We start from the raw sequence: 19104 nt of genomic DNA on the forward strand, positions 1-19104 counted from the left end.
ATGATTAAAAAAAACTCCTTGATGAGTTTAGTTTTACGCGACATTCAGTAATATCGCGACTTCATCAGAAGAGTTTCACACATTACGTGGCGTGTGAATGCAGCAATCTTCAACCGATGGCCTCACCTCAAGGCTTTGACAACCGTCGGCGCCGTTAATTCTCATCATTTTTACTGACTGCCGCAAAAGTATTTTTTCATCTTTGTCATAAGAAAGAACAATAACCCAAGCAAGAACCAGTCCTGGGTAATTGGTCTAGAACAACCTTTCACGTTTTTCACGCTCGGAACAGATGCTCTTTTAACTGGTCTATGCCTCATGGCCAGAAACTACCTCACATTTCTACTTTAACTTACAGAGTGTTAAAGTTTGGTGGTTCCGAATAGTTTCCACCGCAATTCCCTAGTCCAGACATGTCACCCTTTAGGGACTACATATTCCATTCACATGGTATGGTGATTTTGGTATGAACATTATATATGGAGTTGCATGCACAATGTGAATGCTCCCCCCCTCCCCCCCCCCCCCCCACTCGCCCCTAATCACCAAAATCTCCACCGAAATGCTTGTCTGGCTGGAGGTCAAAGTCACGTACTTAGTAAGCCTTGCAGTGAATTCGTAGACCAGACTGGTTCTTAGACGTGGAAATCCGGTGGATTCGTAGACGGATTGAGCGGTGGATTCGACTTAGACTTTCTTAGAACTGTTACACAGTGCACGGGTCCCATATGGGCGAAAGTTATATGTACACTACGAATTTTTGAAAGTGTTTTACATAGTTATACAAATGCATATAGAAATGTTTGGTACAAATTCTAGATTTATATTTAGTCAGGGATAATCTGCAACAGAGTTTGAGTTAGCGTCCCCCTGGTTTAAGTCCTCCCTGGGATTCAAACGCCAATTAACAGTGTCTTTTCAATACAGTTTTGTTACATGGTATTACATGTAAGACTCGAAACGCTGGAATTTTTTTAGGTGTCGGACGCAAGTTGGATATTGTGAAATGAAGTCGAATTTTTCGCGCAGTCAATTATTTAGCATTTCGAGCGTAGAACTTCTATGAATATGTAACGTCCAGCAACCCATTTTGTGCGGAATAATAATATGATTCGTCTTTCATGAACAACCAAGCACATGTCAAGAAGGGGGGTAACTCTTTTACTTGACATTGATAAACATGGTTTGAACTTGAAATATGTGTGAGGATTTTGGACACTTGGTTATGATCTACTTATACTTTTGCGCATGACAACAGATACACGCGGAAGTACTGCCTGCCTCTTTCTCCGTTTGATGCCCACAGAATATTAAAAGAGAAGAGTTATAACTGCCTCGATCGGAGTGATTTCAATTTATTAACAGTGATTAATTATCCTTCAATCCTTGTGCTTTGGTTTTCTCACAGGTGATGTGAAAATAACGTTCTGGATTACATGATGGAGCCTTGCAAGGGTCTTCGAGGATTCGTGTTAAGATGTCCACACCACAATGTAGACAGATATCACCGAGTGTCGACATGGCAAACGCTCTGTTTCCCAACCGTGTATGCAGCCGAGAGGCCAACGGCCACAGACAAGATAGAACAGGCTGTGTCAACACAGAGCATTAAGACAGTGAACTTTGTTTCAGAAATGGAAATACAAGAATATATGATGAAAGAAACAGGAAAAGATCGACTCATGAAGATGTTTTCAAAAGAGTGAGATGTGTATTTGCCGTCAAAGTTTTCCCTGTCATACGAAATTGATGATCATGATGACACACCCAGATATTGTCCAGTGGAATGCTAGCCGTCATGTATTTCTTTGTGCATGATTTTTGGTTTCGTATTATGGCACCATGTTATTTAAGGCATCTGATATTTGTGTTGCATGGAATGGTGTTCCTTACCATGTCAGTTCGCTGCTTGGGTTAACCTCTTTGGTCTTGTGGAAGCTGTCCTATGTTTCTATCAGATGTTCCATGAATTGAACAGAATGGGACATGTAAATTTTATGGCAGCTACATAGGTGTCCGACTTGGGGGAAATAGTGTCTCAGTACACTACTATGTGTCTGGAGACATGCCATCTGTTCACTTACCTCTGAATCTGATGAGTAACCTTTGTATGTTGGATAATGAATGTCCACAAGACCAGGGAGGTTAACCCCAGTACAAACCCCTAGTAAAACTAGTTTTATGCCACACTCAGCAATATTAGAGCTATATGGTGATGGTCTGCAAGTAATCAAGTCTGGACTAGAAATCAAGGGATCAACAACATGAGCATCAATCTATGCACTTGGGAATGATGACGTGTTAACTAAGTCAGAGAGTCTGACCACTCGGCAATCAGTTGACATACATATAATACATGTAATTGATACACATGAATAGTACAGTTGTACTGATTAGGTAGGTGCAATGAGGTAACATACTGGTCAGAGTGTTTGCTCGTCACACTGAAGCCTAGGGTTTAATTCCCGACATGGGTTCAGTGTGTAAAGCCAATTTCTGGTGTCCTCCACCTTGATATTGCTGAAATGTCGCTAAAAACAGCTGAAAACCATACTCACTCTCCCACTAAATGTCTCATTTTCTGTTTTCAGTCATATAGGTGGGTGGAGTCCGGAAGTGCAGTTTATAAAACAGGTGACAACTCAAACAGCGTTGATCACCTTCCTCATAACATCGTTTATTGGTGGTCGACATGCAAGAGAGGAGTTCGTCAGGAAGCACCAGGCGACAGTATTCTCAACGCGGTTCAGAGCATTTGTAAGTGAACGTCTTGTTCTCTGTCTCTTTTTTAGAATCAATGACAAGTGTGAAATCAGCAGCTTAGATAAATCATGTCCATCCTGTAAATATTCATTTGGATCCTGTGTATAAATATTTGTTTTTCAAGCTGTTTCTCTGTTTGCTGTTGACTGTTCCACTTGGTATTATTTGAGTTAGGTAGCCTGTCAGTAAGTGAGTGAGTGAAGTTTAACGCTGCACTCAGCAACATTCCAGCTATATGGCAGCGGTCTGTAAATAATTGAGTCTGGACCAGACAACCCAGTGATCAACAACATGAGCATCGATCTGCGCAACTGGGAACCGATGACATGTGTCAATCAAGTCAGCGAGTCTGACCAACCGATCCCGTTAGTCACCTCTTACGACTAGCATTGTCAGTAAGTGAATGTGAACCAGAGACAAAACAGGTATTGACATCATGATCAATTGTCTTTGAGCAATTTGAGTATAATTTTACTCAACACCAAGTAGCTGAAATGTTGCTGAGTGCAGCATAAAACAACAAACCAAAGGTGACTATCACAATTTATTACCCATATGGTCAACATATTGCATACTAATCTCGTACGTCACACGTGTCGTATCGCTTTGACCTGTATTGTAATGACTTGACCTGAGATTCTAACGATTTGATTGGATAACCTCTCAGTTACGTCATGTTGTGACCAAACTACATTTCCATTCATAACAAACAAGTGAATTCATTCATTCTACAATCTATATGCTTTGTGGGAATGTAAGTATTGTGAAAGTTGCCGTGTCACTGTTTAATTGTCAATCGGACTGAGACTTTATATTCGTTGAAAAACATAAACATGTTTCCACCAGTGATGTTAGCTGAGTGAAGCAACTGCAAACCAAGAAATGCGGTGCTGCAGAGTAGTTTACTGTCTGAGGTTGTTCGAGGCAATGACAAGTGACATGCATAATGAGGTCAGTTACCAATGGGGCAGACCTGGTGACATCATTACAGTGTGATGTCATGATGAAAGTGTTCTTCAGAACACAGTTCTTCCACAGCCTCTTTATGAAACTGGTTTCTGTTTGAAAATAAAAAAATAACAAAAATAAGCTATTTTGTCAATTTAACGCATGTTAGACTTTGGTAATAAATAAAATACCACACTCTACCTCATTACATACGAATTATACAAAACTTGTGACCTTCCCATGGTATCTAACGTCACTTTCGCTCGGTCAGATACCAGGGGAAGGACACTCGTTTCGCATAATTTGTATGTAATGAGACCTCATATTGTATTCTCTATAGGGGACACCAGACATTGGCTTCACACATCATACCCATGTGTAGACTCAAACCCAGATCATCAGCCATTAGGGAAATGGAACTCAGGTCTTCAGTCAGTACCCAGCCTCCCCTATTACAATACAGAGCTGAAGCATACATGAAATGGCATTACGTACAATTGGACATCAATGTAAGGATCTGTTTCAGAGAGCACTTCAAGATTCTGTTTTCTTGAGGAGTTTGTTGGATGGAGGAAAGTGGACTGCAAAAGTCTCCCTATTCACCGTGTCCTTGCTGTAAGTAATACCATTGGGTCTGTAATCTGGCAAGTTTTGCTGCTATCAAGTGATACAAGTATACAATGCCGTTTAGAAAATGGTCAGATGCAACATATGTTTTATTTGGGATTACACTTTCTTAGTAAAGTAAAAATACTAGTATATTTGGTAAGGTAGAGTCCACACTGGGATTTGAACCACACTTTCAGAGCCAGGCAGCCAGTCACCAGCACACAAAGTGAGCCATCTAACTAACTCAGCCACCATCCCTTCCACACAAAAAATGAAGTGTGACATCTTGAAATGTCAATGTCTGAGTGGGTTAGATGGCTGAATGACTGATTGTTAGGAAGTTGCGGGAAATATGGTGGGATAGGTCGGAATTATTATGACAAATCTGAGGCATATGATGTACAAATGAACCCAGTTTGTCTGGACATTTTGGTTACACTCGGAAATCATCTGTATAGCAAGATGCCCGGTTAACTGGATCAGACAAGCAAACTGTGATAATTAAGTGAAAGCAAATAGTGAAAATTTATTCAGGTATGTTTATTAATGCACCAGTAGTCAATAATAATAACAGTGAATCACATATTTGAATTCTCATTACAAATTATTCACAGGGTGTTTGACAAACCACATGTCATCTTACTGCTCTTCTAATGACATAAGACACAGGCAACAGTAGGGGACAAGAAAGGGATATTGGGGATGCAAGGATGAACTTCTTGTACAGAAAATGATTTTGGAAGTGGTTAGAACGTATTACCACAACCTCTCAGAAAGGCATATGACTCTGTCCGACACGAATTCTGAATTCACAGATTCTGAAGTCACTTCTGTGTATTGACCTCCCTGAGCGATAACTTGATTTACTCAAATCTTTAATGAGTTGCTGGTCAACTCAACTTGAGATGTACTTGCAAGGGCAGGTGCAGACTTTGGAATCTATTCCAATCAGAAGGGGAATATTTCAGGGGGACTCCTTTAGTCCCTTGCTTTTTTGTTGGTCTCTAAATCCTTTGAGTTTTCTGCTCAATAGGGAGGAGGGTTACCATACTGGATCTCCTCAGCACAGATCCCCAACACCTCTTACTCATCTCCTCTACATGGATGACATCAAGCTCCTTGCCAAAGGAGATGCCAAAGTGAAAGAACAGGTTCTCCTTGTCAAGTCCTTTTCTAATGATATTGGCATGACAAATGTACTACTCTTCATTTGAAATGTGGCAAGTTAACTAATGATGGATCGGTCAAGTTACAAATGGGAGGAGTTATTGAGCATCTTGTGGAAGATCAGACCTACACCTCTGTGGGAATGCAAGTTTGAGACAAGTTCCAGAATGCCCAGATTCAAGATAAATGCTAAATGCTTGAAATAAAGTCAGAGCCAACAATACTTTTGTTGTGCCAGTCCTCTCTTATTCCAAGACATCCGGAGTCTTGACCGCCCGACCAGAATGATCATGTCTGATAACAGAACCCACCTCCCAAGTTCCTCTCTTAATCATTTATATATGTGAATCAGTTCAGGAGGGCTGGGTTTGATTAATGTGGAGGCTCTTCATGATAGAAGTTTACCGTGTGCTTTTGCACATATTTATTTGTTTGGTGATCCTATGGTGATATGCAAGTCAGGATTCATGATGAAAGCAAGAAATTCTACAGCTATTCAAAGCGCATCAAGGTTGTTGGACACAATCTGAAATTTGAGGTTGATTGTGTTGATGGCGAGGTACAGAAGTCTGCCCAGAGTCTGTCATTTGTGGAGAAGCTTTCTGAGAAGCAATTGCATTGTGTGTACATGCAGTGTGTGGAACAGAACAGCAATCCAACCGACTCCTTCACCTGGATGAAGTCGGCTGGTCTCAAATTTGGAAGTGAGGGCTTCCTTTTTGCTACTCAGGACCAGTCATTTCCCACCAGCAATTGCTGAAATGTGATTCTTAATTGAAAAATTAACATGAAATGTAGACTATGTAATGAATTTACAGAGACTGTCCAAAACCTTGTCAGTGGATGCCCTTCCTTGGTACAAAGAGTATATCTTTAAGGATATGATGGCATGGCTCGCTGCTTTTACTACTGTCTCCACCATGTCTGTTGCTTTGACCCTGAGGTCCATCCATGGCACAGCCCTGAACATGTCCAGGACATCATGGAAAATGACAGCTTTGAACTTCTATGGAATAGGCCTATATACAGCCTCAGAAAAATTCCTGCCAACAAACCTGATCTTGTCCTTTTGATAAAGCCAATGAATTTATTTATATTATTGAATTTCCTGTGCCTTTTGACAGTAACGTGATTGGTAAGATTCAGGAAAAGCATGATAAATATGTGGACCTCGCCTTTGAAATGTCTTGCTTGCATCCCAAGTACACTGTCATCAGGCTCCCCACTGTTATCGGATCCCTTGGTTTGGTACCTCCTGAACTCTTGGCACAGATCAGGAGAGTGCCCCAGTTCTCCACTGGGAGCACAGCCTTTGTGACAATCTGGGTAATGCAGAAGGCTGCAGCGTTGGAGAACCTTCATTTTCTCCAGAAAGTGTCTCAAGACACTTACAGTGAAGGGTTTACTCCCATAACGTAGAACTCTAAAACGCAGGACCCTCAAATAGCAATCAAGATAAGCCAACTAACTAATTAGGTCATGCTGGCCACCCCTAATTAATGAGTGGACTGCTCCATTCTCTCACTGAATGGAATTACTCTTTTGGTATAGTTTTTTGGTGAATACAGTTTAACTTCAATCACAACTGAATCTTCTCAAAATGTAAACAGGAAACACAGTAAAGGACTTATTTAATGTTGATATATTCTCAAACACTAATACTTCCTTCTCGGGTGCTTGATACAGCCTATATATGTATCACTAAAAATATGTTGACCATAGTTCTCTTACACTATGGCTGGACTGAGAGAAGTGGAGTATGTCTCATCCCAGAAAGGTGCACAAGAAGTTCTCCTGGATGGCTCTCTGTATGCTAGGAACAAGAAGAAGATTGACACCAGCCGCACTTTTATATTTGCATGTTTCAAAGAATATTTGTTTCATTTTGGAAACTTTATAAGCTACTAACGTAATGTTGTACTTTGTTTCAGGGGTATATCACAGTCTATTGCTGTATATCGCAACAAGTCATCCCCATTAGAATATTCAGTAGGTTTAGGTAAGTTTATATTATGTCAGGCATTAATAGTGTTTTGAACAATGACCTATCGACTCCTGTCAAATACTGTTTGACCTGTGGGGATTGGATATGTGCACCCTATCTATGAGGAAATAGACTGTTTGGCAATGTATGACCTATCAACACCCATCAATTGCAGTAGGACGTTTGGAGGTTGGAATATGTCACCACAGACACCACAACTCTGTTTTACATTGCTAGACAACAGTGAAGGAATCTATATCAAAAAGTTACACTCTCATAATAAAAAAATTGTCATCCATAAAGTTTGTCAATTTTGAGGTAATGGCTGACTGGCAATGTCCCCAGACTATATGTGACACGAACAGTGTGCAAAATAAACACTGGCCCGCTAGGCTGTGACTAGTAAATATCCAGTCAGGCCGGTAAATCTACACAGCCACTGGTCCGACTGGCTGTGACTAGTAAATATCCAGTCAGGCCGGTAAATCTACACAGCCACTGGTCCGACTGGCTAGTGAATTATCATGGTGTCATTTCATAAAGTTGCTACCTTTATTACTATTGGAGTTCATATTTTTCATACAATGCCCAAGGCAAAATATCACTTTGTCATGGTGACATGACATGATGAACAATGCTTTGATGTCACTTTCTACATGCGTCAATGGTAGCCAGCATGTATTTGAAAGTACAATTGGTTCTGTTTTCCTCAATTTGATGACTTCGGTAATAAACAGAATATTATACTTGTACCCGTATCACACTATGTTTAAGACAATCATGCTAATAGTCTGTGTATCCCTCTTTCTTGCTTGGGGAATACCAACATTTAGACACTCTTGTAAATGTAGTATGACATGGGCACTCTTACAATATCCTCTTTGTATCGCTCTCTCTGACCAAGAGACCAATTCTATTTCTTGTATTATGGATTCTTGTCCTAAAAAAATCTAAAGGCAGGAGGGGAAAAAAAGAAAAATCACCGATCAAGTAATTTTTGTTCTAAATACTCAAAGTATTTTACTTTGGGCAATTTATGAAGTGTATCAGGGGCAAAAAACAATCTAAAAATATTTTTCATGTAAGTTTTCATTTTTGGCCAATAAAAACATTAGGATTATACTTTTTTTGATCGGGTAACATTAATTTGCTTTTTCTAATACCTAAAAAAGATGACAGGCGGATCTGTAAAAACAAGAAATAAAATTGGTCTGGCTTTAATGAAGCTTAATGAAGAAACCCATGTCCACATTCAAATTTCAGGCTTGTGAATTATCTTACAATTATTTCAGGCACAGCTAGCCCCACTTGCTAGCAAAATTTGGAAACTATTTCGTACACTGGACATAAGGATCTTTGGTCACAGTGTGTATCACGAGACTTTCTAGTTCAGATTTTACAGTGTTCTTTTCGTAATTTTCTAATTCACATTCTAGTAAATTTCAACATCAGATGTTTGCATATGTTAAAATGTCCAGGTTGCAAGGTACGGTTTGGAGTTTGAAATGCGGCTGCTTGGACGTTTGGACTGTGGAACTACAGTAAGAGCCTTTGATTGACATCGCCATCTTTCGTGTTTCAGGGATTACGGCAGCGCTGTTGAAGTGCAACCTGGGACTTAAAGGAATGTTTGCCGGAGGTGTTTTTGGAGCAGTGATGGGGTAAGATTTGTTAGAGATAATGACAGGTCGCATTTACCTTGAATACGGCCAAACTACTTGTTACAAACTATTCAGCATATTTGACATGGTTAGTTCTGTTTGCTTTCAGCCTAGTGGGAGGAACAGCTATTTGGGGTGCCATGTATGCACTGAACGAGACTCAGGAACAGAGAAATTATTGGAAGGTGCAGAAATTACTGGAGATGGAGAAGTAGGTGTTACTAAGTAAAAACAAAACAACAGAAAAAAACAGTTGTTGGAATTGGCACCAGGTACCCTTTTCTCTCCAATGATTGGCCATACTCATGGTTATTTGCATGTTTTCAAAACCTAACATTGCTAATACTAAGAATCTCTCTTGTTGCCACACACATTTTTACATGCCACCATAATTCAACTAATAATGACTGCAATATGAAACAGGAAACCAGAACAGTTGCAGCTTTCTTTCTCTGTGTGTCAGAAATGGATAAATAGGATGTTTTTGTAATTTGACCAATTTGATTCATGAATTTTTTGTGACTATGAAACTTTCATTGTTTTCCTGTTCTCTTTCAGAGCTTCAAAAGGTCTTCTTGTGTCACCAGAAACAGGAGAGCAACTTCAGCCTCGGCCTCTGTTGTAGTAATCTCCCTTGAAGAGGTGTCATCCGTCTCTGCCACACAACATATTGACTTGAACACTTATCAAAACACAATAGATCAATTGAAAGTGTCAGTGAAGGGACTGTGTAACACTTTTTAAAATCGTCTGGTTGTCTTAAGTTAATGACATTTCATGAATAATTCACCTATACACATTTTGGATGTGAATAAAACCCCAACAAACAAAACTGTTTGTCATTTTCATCACAGAGTATTTCTACGGAACAATTGTTAGTTCATGATACAATAACAACTCCCACCAAACAATCAACTCCATCACAATATATTTGATTTCTGTGCACCATTACCAGTCATCTTTCATAAGCACCCATATAAGCACCATAATCGTCCACGTCTGTTTTGTGTACAGTACACTTTCTACAGAAAACTGTATAGGAGAAAAAGCTGTACATAACAAAACTTCTATGGGAAACCTTTTTTTTGTTCACTATTGATGTATAAACAAATGAAATGGGCTTTGCACACTTTACCCATGTGTGGAATCGAACCCGTCCCTAGCAAGACAAGCAAACACCTCAACCACGAGGCTACTCCATCACCAACATTCACCCGTGCTCACGCCTTAGGCATTAATCCTCTCTCTGCTATATGTTATGCTACTGTCAAACCCATTGGACAGAAGTGAAGGATAATTTCATCTCCAAATAAAACTTGAAATATTTATTGAACGAGTCGGATTTACCTGTGACATGAATTATGTATGGAATGCTTAAATTAATTCAGCAGGCGAAAGGTGAACATCATGAGAACCACAAGTTGCATCCCTCACCCACTGTGTGACCCGGGAAGTGTGCGTGTGTTGGGGGAGGGGGAGGTTGTAGGTGCATTTCTACCAGCCGTATGTCCTGATAGTTCATGAAATGACCATGTGAATACGGATGGAAATGGAGTGTGCACGTTCTCTTTGAGTGTGCCCCGCTTTCATTTCTTAAATACTGAAATAGCTGTATTCTTTTGCAAACAAACAAACATAGATCTGTGCATGCTGACTGTACAAAAAGTGAATAGTAACGTTGAAAATAAAGGGTTAGAAGTTCCTTCATATTAAACAAAACAACAACAACAAATAGCTCTAACTGTATAAATGTATTACAAAACTTGAAGAAAATTATGTTGGATCACCTCGATCGGACGACGCCACACCACCTTATTTTGTAGTGGGTGTCCACAGTCATTAAGTTCCATAATATTATTTCCTTTGATGATTTCAGTGCCTCCTATAACTCCACCAAAACGTCTGTTTGCTAAAACTGACATTAATCGAAATACGCCTAAGTCTTCTGTATGTAAATACATGTACAAACGCTGACTGATACTTGCAAAGTGTGGGGCTGGAAACGGCCAGTGAGACCGCGAACATTCCAGAAACGCCTGTCACGCGATAAGCTCCGCCTACTGCGCTATTTTCAGTCTTGCGAATGCGCACTGGCGTTGTTTCGTCACATCCGTAAACAGAAACACGCTGTCATCTGGTTCTCGAATGAACTCTTACTTTCTCGTTGATTTCTGGAAGAATCGCGAGGGTTTAGGTGTGTTGTGTAGCTGTATATAAGGCAGAAGGATTTAACTGGTAGTCATTCCAGCATTCAGCTTCAACACACTGGACACGACTGACAACTGATCGTCGAAGCAGCGAGAGCGTCTAGTGTGTAAATCGTAACTGGGACATACACATTAAATTGACTGACTACAGTGAAATACTATCATCAACCATGTTGTTCCACGTGGTACCCGAAGATATTTTCAGAGACCGTGCCTTATATTCAAGGCCCCGCTATTATCGGAGAAACCCGCGTGGGCAACCGAAGCACTTGGGTAATATGGGCTTTCTGCATAACGTTCTCCGTCCTCTCATGGTGATGTCGCACAATAACCTGAAGTCGGAAAACTGTGAAGGTAAACTCCCATGTGACACACAAAAATGTCAGGGTGTCAAACGTCGAGGGGCAAAGATGGAGGAGCGTCCTTCCAAGAAACGACACACGGAATCCATTACAGCAAGCTTCGATTTCCGCGGGTTCTCTGCTGATGAAATAAAGGTGAAAGCCACAGATAACGCCATAGTTGTGTGTGGACGACATGATGACCCAAGCAACTCCTTCCGGGTCACAAGAAGACTGAGGCTACCACCTGGTGTTGACAAGACGGCAGCTGTCTGCCGATATACTGACGGCAGGGTGATCCTGGAGATTCCCGCCTCTCCAAACCACTGTGTGGAGGACAAACCGGAGAGGCAAGAGCATGAGAAGAAAGCTGAAGGAGGAGAAGAGAAGACGGCCATATCGGACTCATCTAGGACTAGTGACGGCGAGGACGATGGTGGACTGGAAATAGAAAAGGAAGTCCAAGCAGCTTTTCAAGAAAGCATGAAACTGCTTTCCACTGTGTTTGGTCTTCCTGTTGTTGAGAGGAAGGAGAAGAAGGATGTGCCCAATGGGAGTTCCGAGAAGGAGGAACAGCCTGCTGAACAGACGACCACAGACAGAGCTGACCCTCGCCCGGAAGAGGACAACAAAGCAACAGCAGGGCCACTTGACAAGCAAACAGATGTCGAGGAAGAAGGACAGAAAGAGAAAGGACAGGGGGAAGATAAATGCCTAACGTTGAAGTATAACGAGAAGCCATCCCTCAGACATGACCCTAGTGATAACGCACACGTGGAGGAGCAGACAACAGGCGACAGTACTCCGCCAGAGCAGACGACAGTCCAAAACGTTGAAGAGGACGAAATATTAGAACGAAAGGTGTCAGATGGAAAGGAAGATGCCGAGAAGATACAAATCAAAGTCAACGAGAATCATCCCGTCTCATCAACACCACAAGACTTCTTAATTCGGCTTGATCTGTCCAACTACAAACCAGAAGACATCCGGGTAGTTGTAAGAAATGATGACCTCATCGTGGAAGCCGAGCACGAGAAGAAGTGTGATGGGTACAGTGAGACTGAGACACTGCGAAGGTGCATTCGTCTCCCAGACAAAGTGGACCAGTCTAAGTTAACGAGTGTCCTGAATGCAGAGGGCGAGCTAACCATCCAGGCGCCATTCATGTCTCAGACCATCAGTGGAGAGGAAGAGATAACTATCCCAGTTGTTTGGTAGTGATAGCAGATAGTGTTCACGGCGGATAACACGGGACTCAATGTGTTGAAGTAGACTCTCACATTTTGACTGATGTATATGTTATTTCGTGAAAATATGCATCTTGATAAATGTTTAATGTCGGGTAAAACTTCCCATGAAAACAGTATGAGGAGGAGGATATTTTGATAAAAAACATGACACCTGTTACATGCCAAGAATTGTTGACTTCGTATTACTTTTTTTTGTCTCAAACGTGTATGTTCAAAGGTGACGAACTGCCCTGTCAGTATGGGGTTTGTTTGTGACAACCCCTGTACATCATCTATACTTATGTGATTGTAAATACTATGGACATCCTCTCCATTTTGTTGCAGCGTCAAACAGTTTATGATCTGCATTTTTCATACTTGTCATTTATATATTCATTTATATGTGCATGTATTTCACCACGCATTTGTATTTTTGTACACGTGTCGTGTTTCACAAAGTAATAAAATGGCGTAATAGAAAAATCCATGTTGTGAGGTTGTATTTTTAATAGTATGTGACATAAGCATCTCGGATAATGTAAGGACTTATTCATACCTCATTAAGACACGCTGTGTATGTGGTGTGAAGAACCTTCACCTTACTGGACCGTATGAAGTGGGGTGGCAGAGGTGTGTGTGCTGTGAAACACCATTGTAGATAAGACAAGAAGATGTTTATCAGATGCCGCCCATATCGCTAAGGTATAGTTTCCTTGCATACACGTGAAACATTTAGCCTCCCTACATGATTTGTGGTAAACATTTTACCATTGAACAGTACTTGTAGCTTTGTCTGTAATAGCAGCAACACATGGCGTGTCTACGGATGGAAAAATATGAAGTCTGTGTAGACGTCTGTGGACGACATATCCACTTGTGATTGTGTGGGATGCTCATGAATGTGTAATAGATCTATTTAAGCTTCTGAAGTTACTTGTTTTTAAAACTTTTTTTATACAAGTGCGATCGTAAATTCCACCTTAGTCTCTGAGTTGTTACATAGAGAATATCTGAGTGAGTTGTGTCGTATCATTCACACACACGCACACGCACACACACATACGCACACACACACCGACAAGAATAATTTTACACTCTTAATTGTAGAAACGCCGAAAGTTAGACTGAAAATATTCTAGAGGTCATGAATTAAGGGTAAGATGATACAGAACGCATGTAAAGAATGGTTTCTTAGATACAACGGAACTAAGAGTGTCATTGTTATGTTTAATGTGTTGACAAACATGACACGCTTTGAGCCACATTCCAGCAATATCACGACTGGGTACACCAGAAATAGGCTTCACACATTTCATCCAAGTCGAGAATCGAACCCGGATCTTCAGCGTGACTAGCGAACGCTTTAACCACCGCCACGTGTAGTCATTGAGAAAAGAACATCGGTTCGCACTTACTCACTCACTCACTCACTCAACGACTACATGCGAAGGTGAAATATACATCCTACTACATCACGATTCTACACACAAGACTAGAAAACAATATCAGTGCCTACTTTCACAAAAAGATCGTAGTGTAAAGAAGGCGGTATTGGAACTGATTTCCGATCGCGTGCTAAGGCCTCATTGCATCACATTTGTTTGGGTAAGCTGAAATTCAATTAGCTAAAACAAATTAAGGATCTTTCATTTAGATTGGGAGCGAAAGTTGGCTTGTCATGAATTGGACTCTGGCCTTTTAAACTTGTTCTTAAATTGCACGATTAACTCATTTCATGTCGTGAAACAGAATGCCATTTTCACAGGTTGGTAAGATATCCTATCGATGGTTTATACAAATTTATATCCAACAGTGGAACCGGATTGGTAAACAAGTAGTGTGTTGATTTTCTTAATACCGCTCCGGGATACAAACACGGAAATATAACAACCAGGGGGAAATACATGTAATTATCACACAGACAATAGTATTGTGCTTATAGCCTTAGAATTGTTAGTGTCGGAAAGTACACTGTAGTTAGTGCAATTTCGTTTTACCTACTAACAACACAAGTCTGATTGAAAGAATGAAAGAATGGATAGATTCTAATATTTCAATTTATCTATAATAGACCCATTAGAGTGGCCGAATAGTAATTAATAAATCTCATACCCTTTAGCATAAAAGTACATTTTATTTCTTATATCTGTGTAATTTACGAATGAAAAGAAATATTGAACTAGATCTTCATAGCTTTAATTATAACAAGAAAACTGAAGATATAAATCGCTCATATTTACGTGTGTTTAGACCGCTGCAACCGAGTCTGAGGCGTTCATAGATAATCGATAAAATCTTCATCGATGATTTAAATTGAAATAGTGCCGACCATTATTTTTTCTGACACATTCATTTGTTTCTGTGGTCTGGAGGCAAACAATTCCTCATTTCTACTGTATCTGGAAAAATGACATTTGACAATTTGCACTTTTACAATCGATAGTTAGAAGATCTGCCCGGTCTCGGAAATTGTCGTTTGTCGTATCAGATACGAAAGGAGGCATTGTTATTCAGTGTATATAAAGATGTTAGTTTTTGAGTGTATCTTCGCGTGCATTGTCTTATCATAATTTTTTCAATGACACACACATGAAATAGTTCTAAGCGAATCAAGATAAATTCAGTGTTAGTGCTTACTGTTTGGCACAGTTGTCCAAGATGTGACAACAGCAATAAAAATAGGCAAAATGAACTATTGCTACATTGTTTCTAGGGTTTTACGTGAGAGAGAATATATACAACCTCAAAGACAGTTTACCTTGCGTACAACCTTTCTAGTCACACAATTAACATGACCAGATCAGGAACAATAGTGCTGCAAGAGCCAGAACGATAATGCTGTAAGAGCCAGGAACAATTGTACTGTAACAGCCGGGAACAGCAATGCTGCAAGAGCCATGAACAATAATGCTTTAAGAACCAGGAACAATAATGCTGTAACATTAAGGAACGATAATACTGTAACAGCCAGGAACAACAATACTGTAACAGCCAGGAACAGGAACAATAATGCCGTACGATCCAAGAACAATAATACTGTAACAGCCAGGAACAATCATGCCGTAAGATCCAAGAATAATAATACTGTATGATCCAGGAACAATAGTGCTGTAAGATCCAGGAACCACAATGCTGTAAGAGCCAGGAACAATAATGCCGTACGATCCAGGAACAATAATATTGTATGATCTAGGAACAATAGTGCTGTAAGAGCCAGGAACAATAGTGCCGTAAGGGCCAGGAACAATAATGCTGTAAGAGCCAGGAACAATAATGCTGTAAGAGCCAGGAACAATAATGCTGTAAGGTGAGTCCCAAATGTTTATGTGTATCTACGTCATTAATATTACATAGAATCTCTTTTCATAGAATTTAAAGTAACTAGTTATTTGCCAGCCCCATGAGATCATTATTAAGACACAGGGTTGTTTCATCAGGATTATCTATTATAACATAGCATGTGTCATCTGCGAAGAGGGGGATAACTGCTGATAATTTCCGTCAACGATATCGTCGGTATAAACTATAAACAATAGGTGTCTATAGACACGACTGAGTCTTGGGAGAATATCGGCTAGGACCGACCTTTGACCAGGTGAGTAAAGAATAAAGAATACTGACGCTATACTGGAATTACCGACGAATTATATAGAAAAAAGTACAAAAAACGTTAAAATTGTTAATCAATCCATGTACATTTCGTTGCAAACACTATAACTTGGATATTCACGATTAAACACATATTTTGGCTTCACCTTTAAATGAATAAAAATCAAATATATGTGTATATATATTGCACTGAGTGCATTTGTTTTTGAATTACATATATTGGTCACGCGCCCCAAATACTAAATTAAATAAACTTATCACTTGTCATTTGTCAGAGGTGTCTACTTTACCGCAGCATGTTATTGTAAGAGGTCGGCACATAAGTCTTGTATGGTCCCTGAATATTATTACTTTCACTGACTTGAGTTCCCTACAAATCTTGCCTAAAACGCATTCAACTCAAACCGATACCACATGACGAAGTGAGCTTGATGGCAGTAGCGAGATCACGAATATTCCAGAAGCGGCTGTAGTTCGATTAAGCTCCGCCCACTGTGCTATTTTAGTACTCGCGATTGCGCACTGGCGTTGTTTCATCACATCCGTAAACAGAAACACGGTGTTATGTGGTTCTCGAATGAACTCTCACGTTCTTGCTGTGATTTCTGGAAGAATCGCCAGGTTGAAGGAATATTGTGTAGCTGTATATAAGGCAGAGAGATTTAACCGGTTGTCATTCCAGCATTCAGCTTCAACACTGAACACGACCGACAACTGATCGTCGAAGCAGCGAGAGCAGCAAGAACAACGTAACTGGCCCATACTGTAGTGTATATATTTAATTGACAACCAGCATCTTTGCCGAGAGTGAATACACCATCAACAACCATGTTGTTCCACGTGGTACCCGAAGATATTTTCAGAGACCGTGCCTTATATTCAAGGCCCCGCTACTACCGGAGAACCCCGCTTTGTCAACAGCAGTACTTGGGTGATATGGGTTTTCTGCATGACGTTCTCCGTCCTCTCATGGTGATGTCGCGCAACAACCCGAAGTTTGAAAGCTGTCAAGGTGGACGCCCATGTGACACACAGAAATATCAGGGTGTCAAACGTCGAGGGACACAGATGGAGGAGCGTCCTACCCAGAAGCGGCAGTCGGACTCTGTCACTGCTAGCCTCGATTTCCGCGGGTTTTCTGCTGATGAAATAAAGGTGAAAGCCACAGATAAGTCCATTATTGTGTGTGGTCGACATGATACCCCCGGCAACTCCTTCCGGGTCACAAGGAAACTTCCGCTACCACCTGGTGTTGACAGGACAGCAGTTGTCTGCCGATATACTGACGGCAGGGTGATCCTGGAGATTCCCGCCTCTGCAAAACACAGAGTGGAGGACAAACCGGAGAGGCAAGAGGTTGAGAAGAAAGCTGAACACAAAGAGAAGAAGGCCATATCTGACTCATCTGGGACAAGTGACGGCGAGGACGATGGTGGACTGGAAATAGAAAAGGAAGTCCAAGCAGCTTTTCGAGAAAGCATGAAACTGCTTTCCACTGTGTTTGGTCTTCCTGTTGTTGAGAGGAAGGAGAAGAAGGATGTGCCCAATGGGAGTCCCGAGGAGGACGAACTTCCTGCTGAACAGACGACCACAGACAGAGCTGACCCTCGCCCGGATGAGGACAACAAAACGACAACAGGCCCCATCGACAAGCAAACAGATGTCGAGGAAGAAGGGCAGAAAGAGAAAGAACAGGAAGAAGATACCTGCCTAATGTTGAAGTATGACGATGAGCCGTCTGTCAGACCTGACCCTAGTGATAACGCACACGTGGAGGTGCAGACGACAGATGACAGTGTTCCGCCAGAGCAGACGAACGTTCGTAATATGGACGAGGACGAAGAGGAACGACTAATGTCTGATGGAAAGGAAGATGTCAAAGTCGACGAGAATCATCAAATCCTCTCATCACAAGACTTCGAAATTCGGCTCGATCTGTCCAACTACAAACCAGAAGACATCCGGGTAGATGTAAGAAATGGTGACGTGATAGTGGAAGCCAAACGCGAGAACAAGTGCGATGGGTACAGCGAAACTGAGACGCTGCGAAGGTGCATTCGTCTCCCAGACAAAGTGGACCGGTCTATGTTAACGAGTGTCCTGAATGCAGAAGGCGCGCTGACCATTCAGGCTCCATTCCTGTCTCAGACCATCAGTGGGGAGGAAGAGATAACTATCCCAGTTGTTTGGGAGTGATTTGAATTCGTGCTTATGACGGATACACACGGGACTCAGTGTGTTGAAGTTGGTCTGTCATATCTTGACTGATATGCTAATATGAAAATATATGTTCTCATATATATTTAATGTCAGCCTGGTTGCATAAAGCATCATTTTTGTGTGATATCAAAAAAATGTTTACATTATCTAGTTTTAGTAATAATGTAAATGAAAGGTACTGGCCTATCAGTCTTTAGTTGCTATGAAAATTCGAAGTATTTCATTGCTTTCCATTTTGTTGTTGATCATTGTTCACAAACAGTACATTTTCATGAATCAATTTCGTGTATTTCAACATACATTTGTACTTGTTCCACAAAAAAATATAAAAAATTCATGCATCCACAAGTTTTCTTTTGAGTAGCA

The 19104-nt window shown here is 40.8% G+C and overlaps 3 protein-coding genes across 4 annotated transcripts; all 3 read left to right on the forward strand.

Moving 5' to 3' along the window:
• Positions 1-1117: 1117 nt before the first annotated feature.
• Positions 1118-9964, forward strand: LOC137297007 (RPII140-upstream gene protein-like). 2 transcript variants are annotated; one of them, XM_067828950.1, is made up of 8 exons: positions 1154-1202; positions 1409-1702; positions 2592-2757; positions 4238-4326; positions 7419-7486; positions 9054-9132; positions 9242-9343; positions 9691-9964. In XM_067828950.1, exons 2-8 carry the CDS (start codon positions 1437-1439, stop codon positions 9755-9757), a joined length of 837 nt encoding a protein of 278 aa, XP_067685051.1. In that variant the 5' UTR covers positions 1154-1202; positions 1409-1436; the 3' UTR covers positions 9758-9964. The 2 variants fall into 2 exon arrangements, with proteins under 2 accessions (XP_067685050.1, XP_067685051.1); XM_067828949.1 differs by having other exon boundaries at positions 1118-1702.
• Positions 9965-11509: 1545 nt separating this feature from the next.
• LOC137296441 (uncharacterized) lies at positions 11510-13392 on the forward strand. The gene has a single exon (XM_067828234.1). It carries the CDS (start codon positions 11510-11512, stop codon positions 12896-12898), a length of 1389 nt encoding a protein of 462 aa, XP_067684335.1. The 3' UTR covers positions 12899-13392.
• A 3708-nt stretch (positions 13393-17100) lies between these two features.
• Positions 17101-19083, forward strand: LOC137296238 (uncharacterized). The gene has a single exon (XM_067827978.1). It carries the CDS (start codon positions 17347-17349, stop codon positions 18712-18714), a length of 1368 nt encoding a protein of 455 aa, XP_067684079.1. The 5' UTR covers positions 17101-17346; the 3' UTR covers positions 18715-19083.
• The last annotated feature ends 21 nt before the right edge of the window (positions 19084-19104 follow it).

This window comes from Haliotis asinina, chromosome 9 (assembly GCF_037392515.1).
Source record: "Haliotis asinina isolate JCU_RB_2024 chromosome 9, JCU_Hal_asi_v2, whole genome shotgun sequence".
Classification (NCBI taxonomy): Eukaryota; Metazoa; Mollusca; class Gastropoda; order Lepetellida; family Haliotidae; genus Haliotis; species Haliotis asinina.

Excerpts from the sequence above, each read along its gene's own strand:
- LOC137297007 (XM_067828949.1), top strand. The coding sequence starts at position 1,437 with ATGATGGAGCCTTGCAAGGGTCTTCGAGGATTCGTGTTAAGATGTCCA. Across the intron at positions 4,327-7,418 it reads CTATTCACCGTGTCCTTGCT|GGGTATATCACAGTCTATTG; the intron begins GTAAGTAATACC and ends ACTTTGTTTCAG. Across the intron at positions 9,133-9,241 it reads GTTTTTGGAGCAGTGATGGG|CCTAGTGGGAGGAACAGCTA; the intron begins GTAAGATTTGTT and ends GTTTGCTTTCAG.
- LOC137296441 (XM_067828234.1), top strand. The coding sequence starts at position 11,510 with ATGTTGTTCCACGTGGTACCCGAAGATATTTTCAGAGACCGTGCCTTA.
- LOC137296238 (XM_067827978.1), top strand. The coding sequence starts at position 17,347 with ATGTTGTTCCACGTGGTACCCGAAGATATTTTCAGAGACCGTGCCTTA.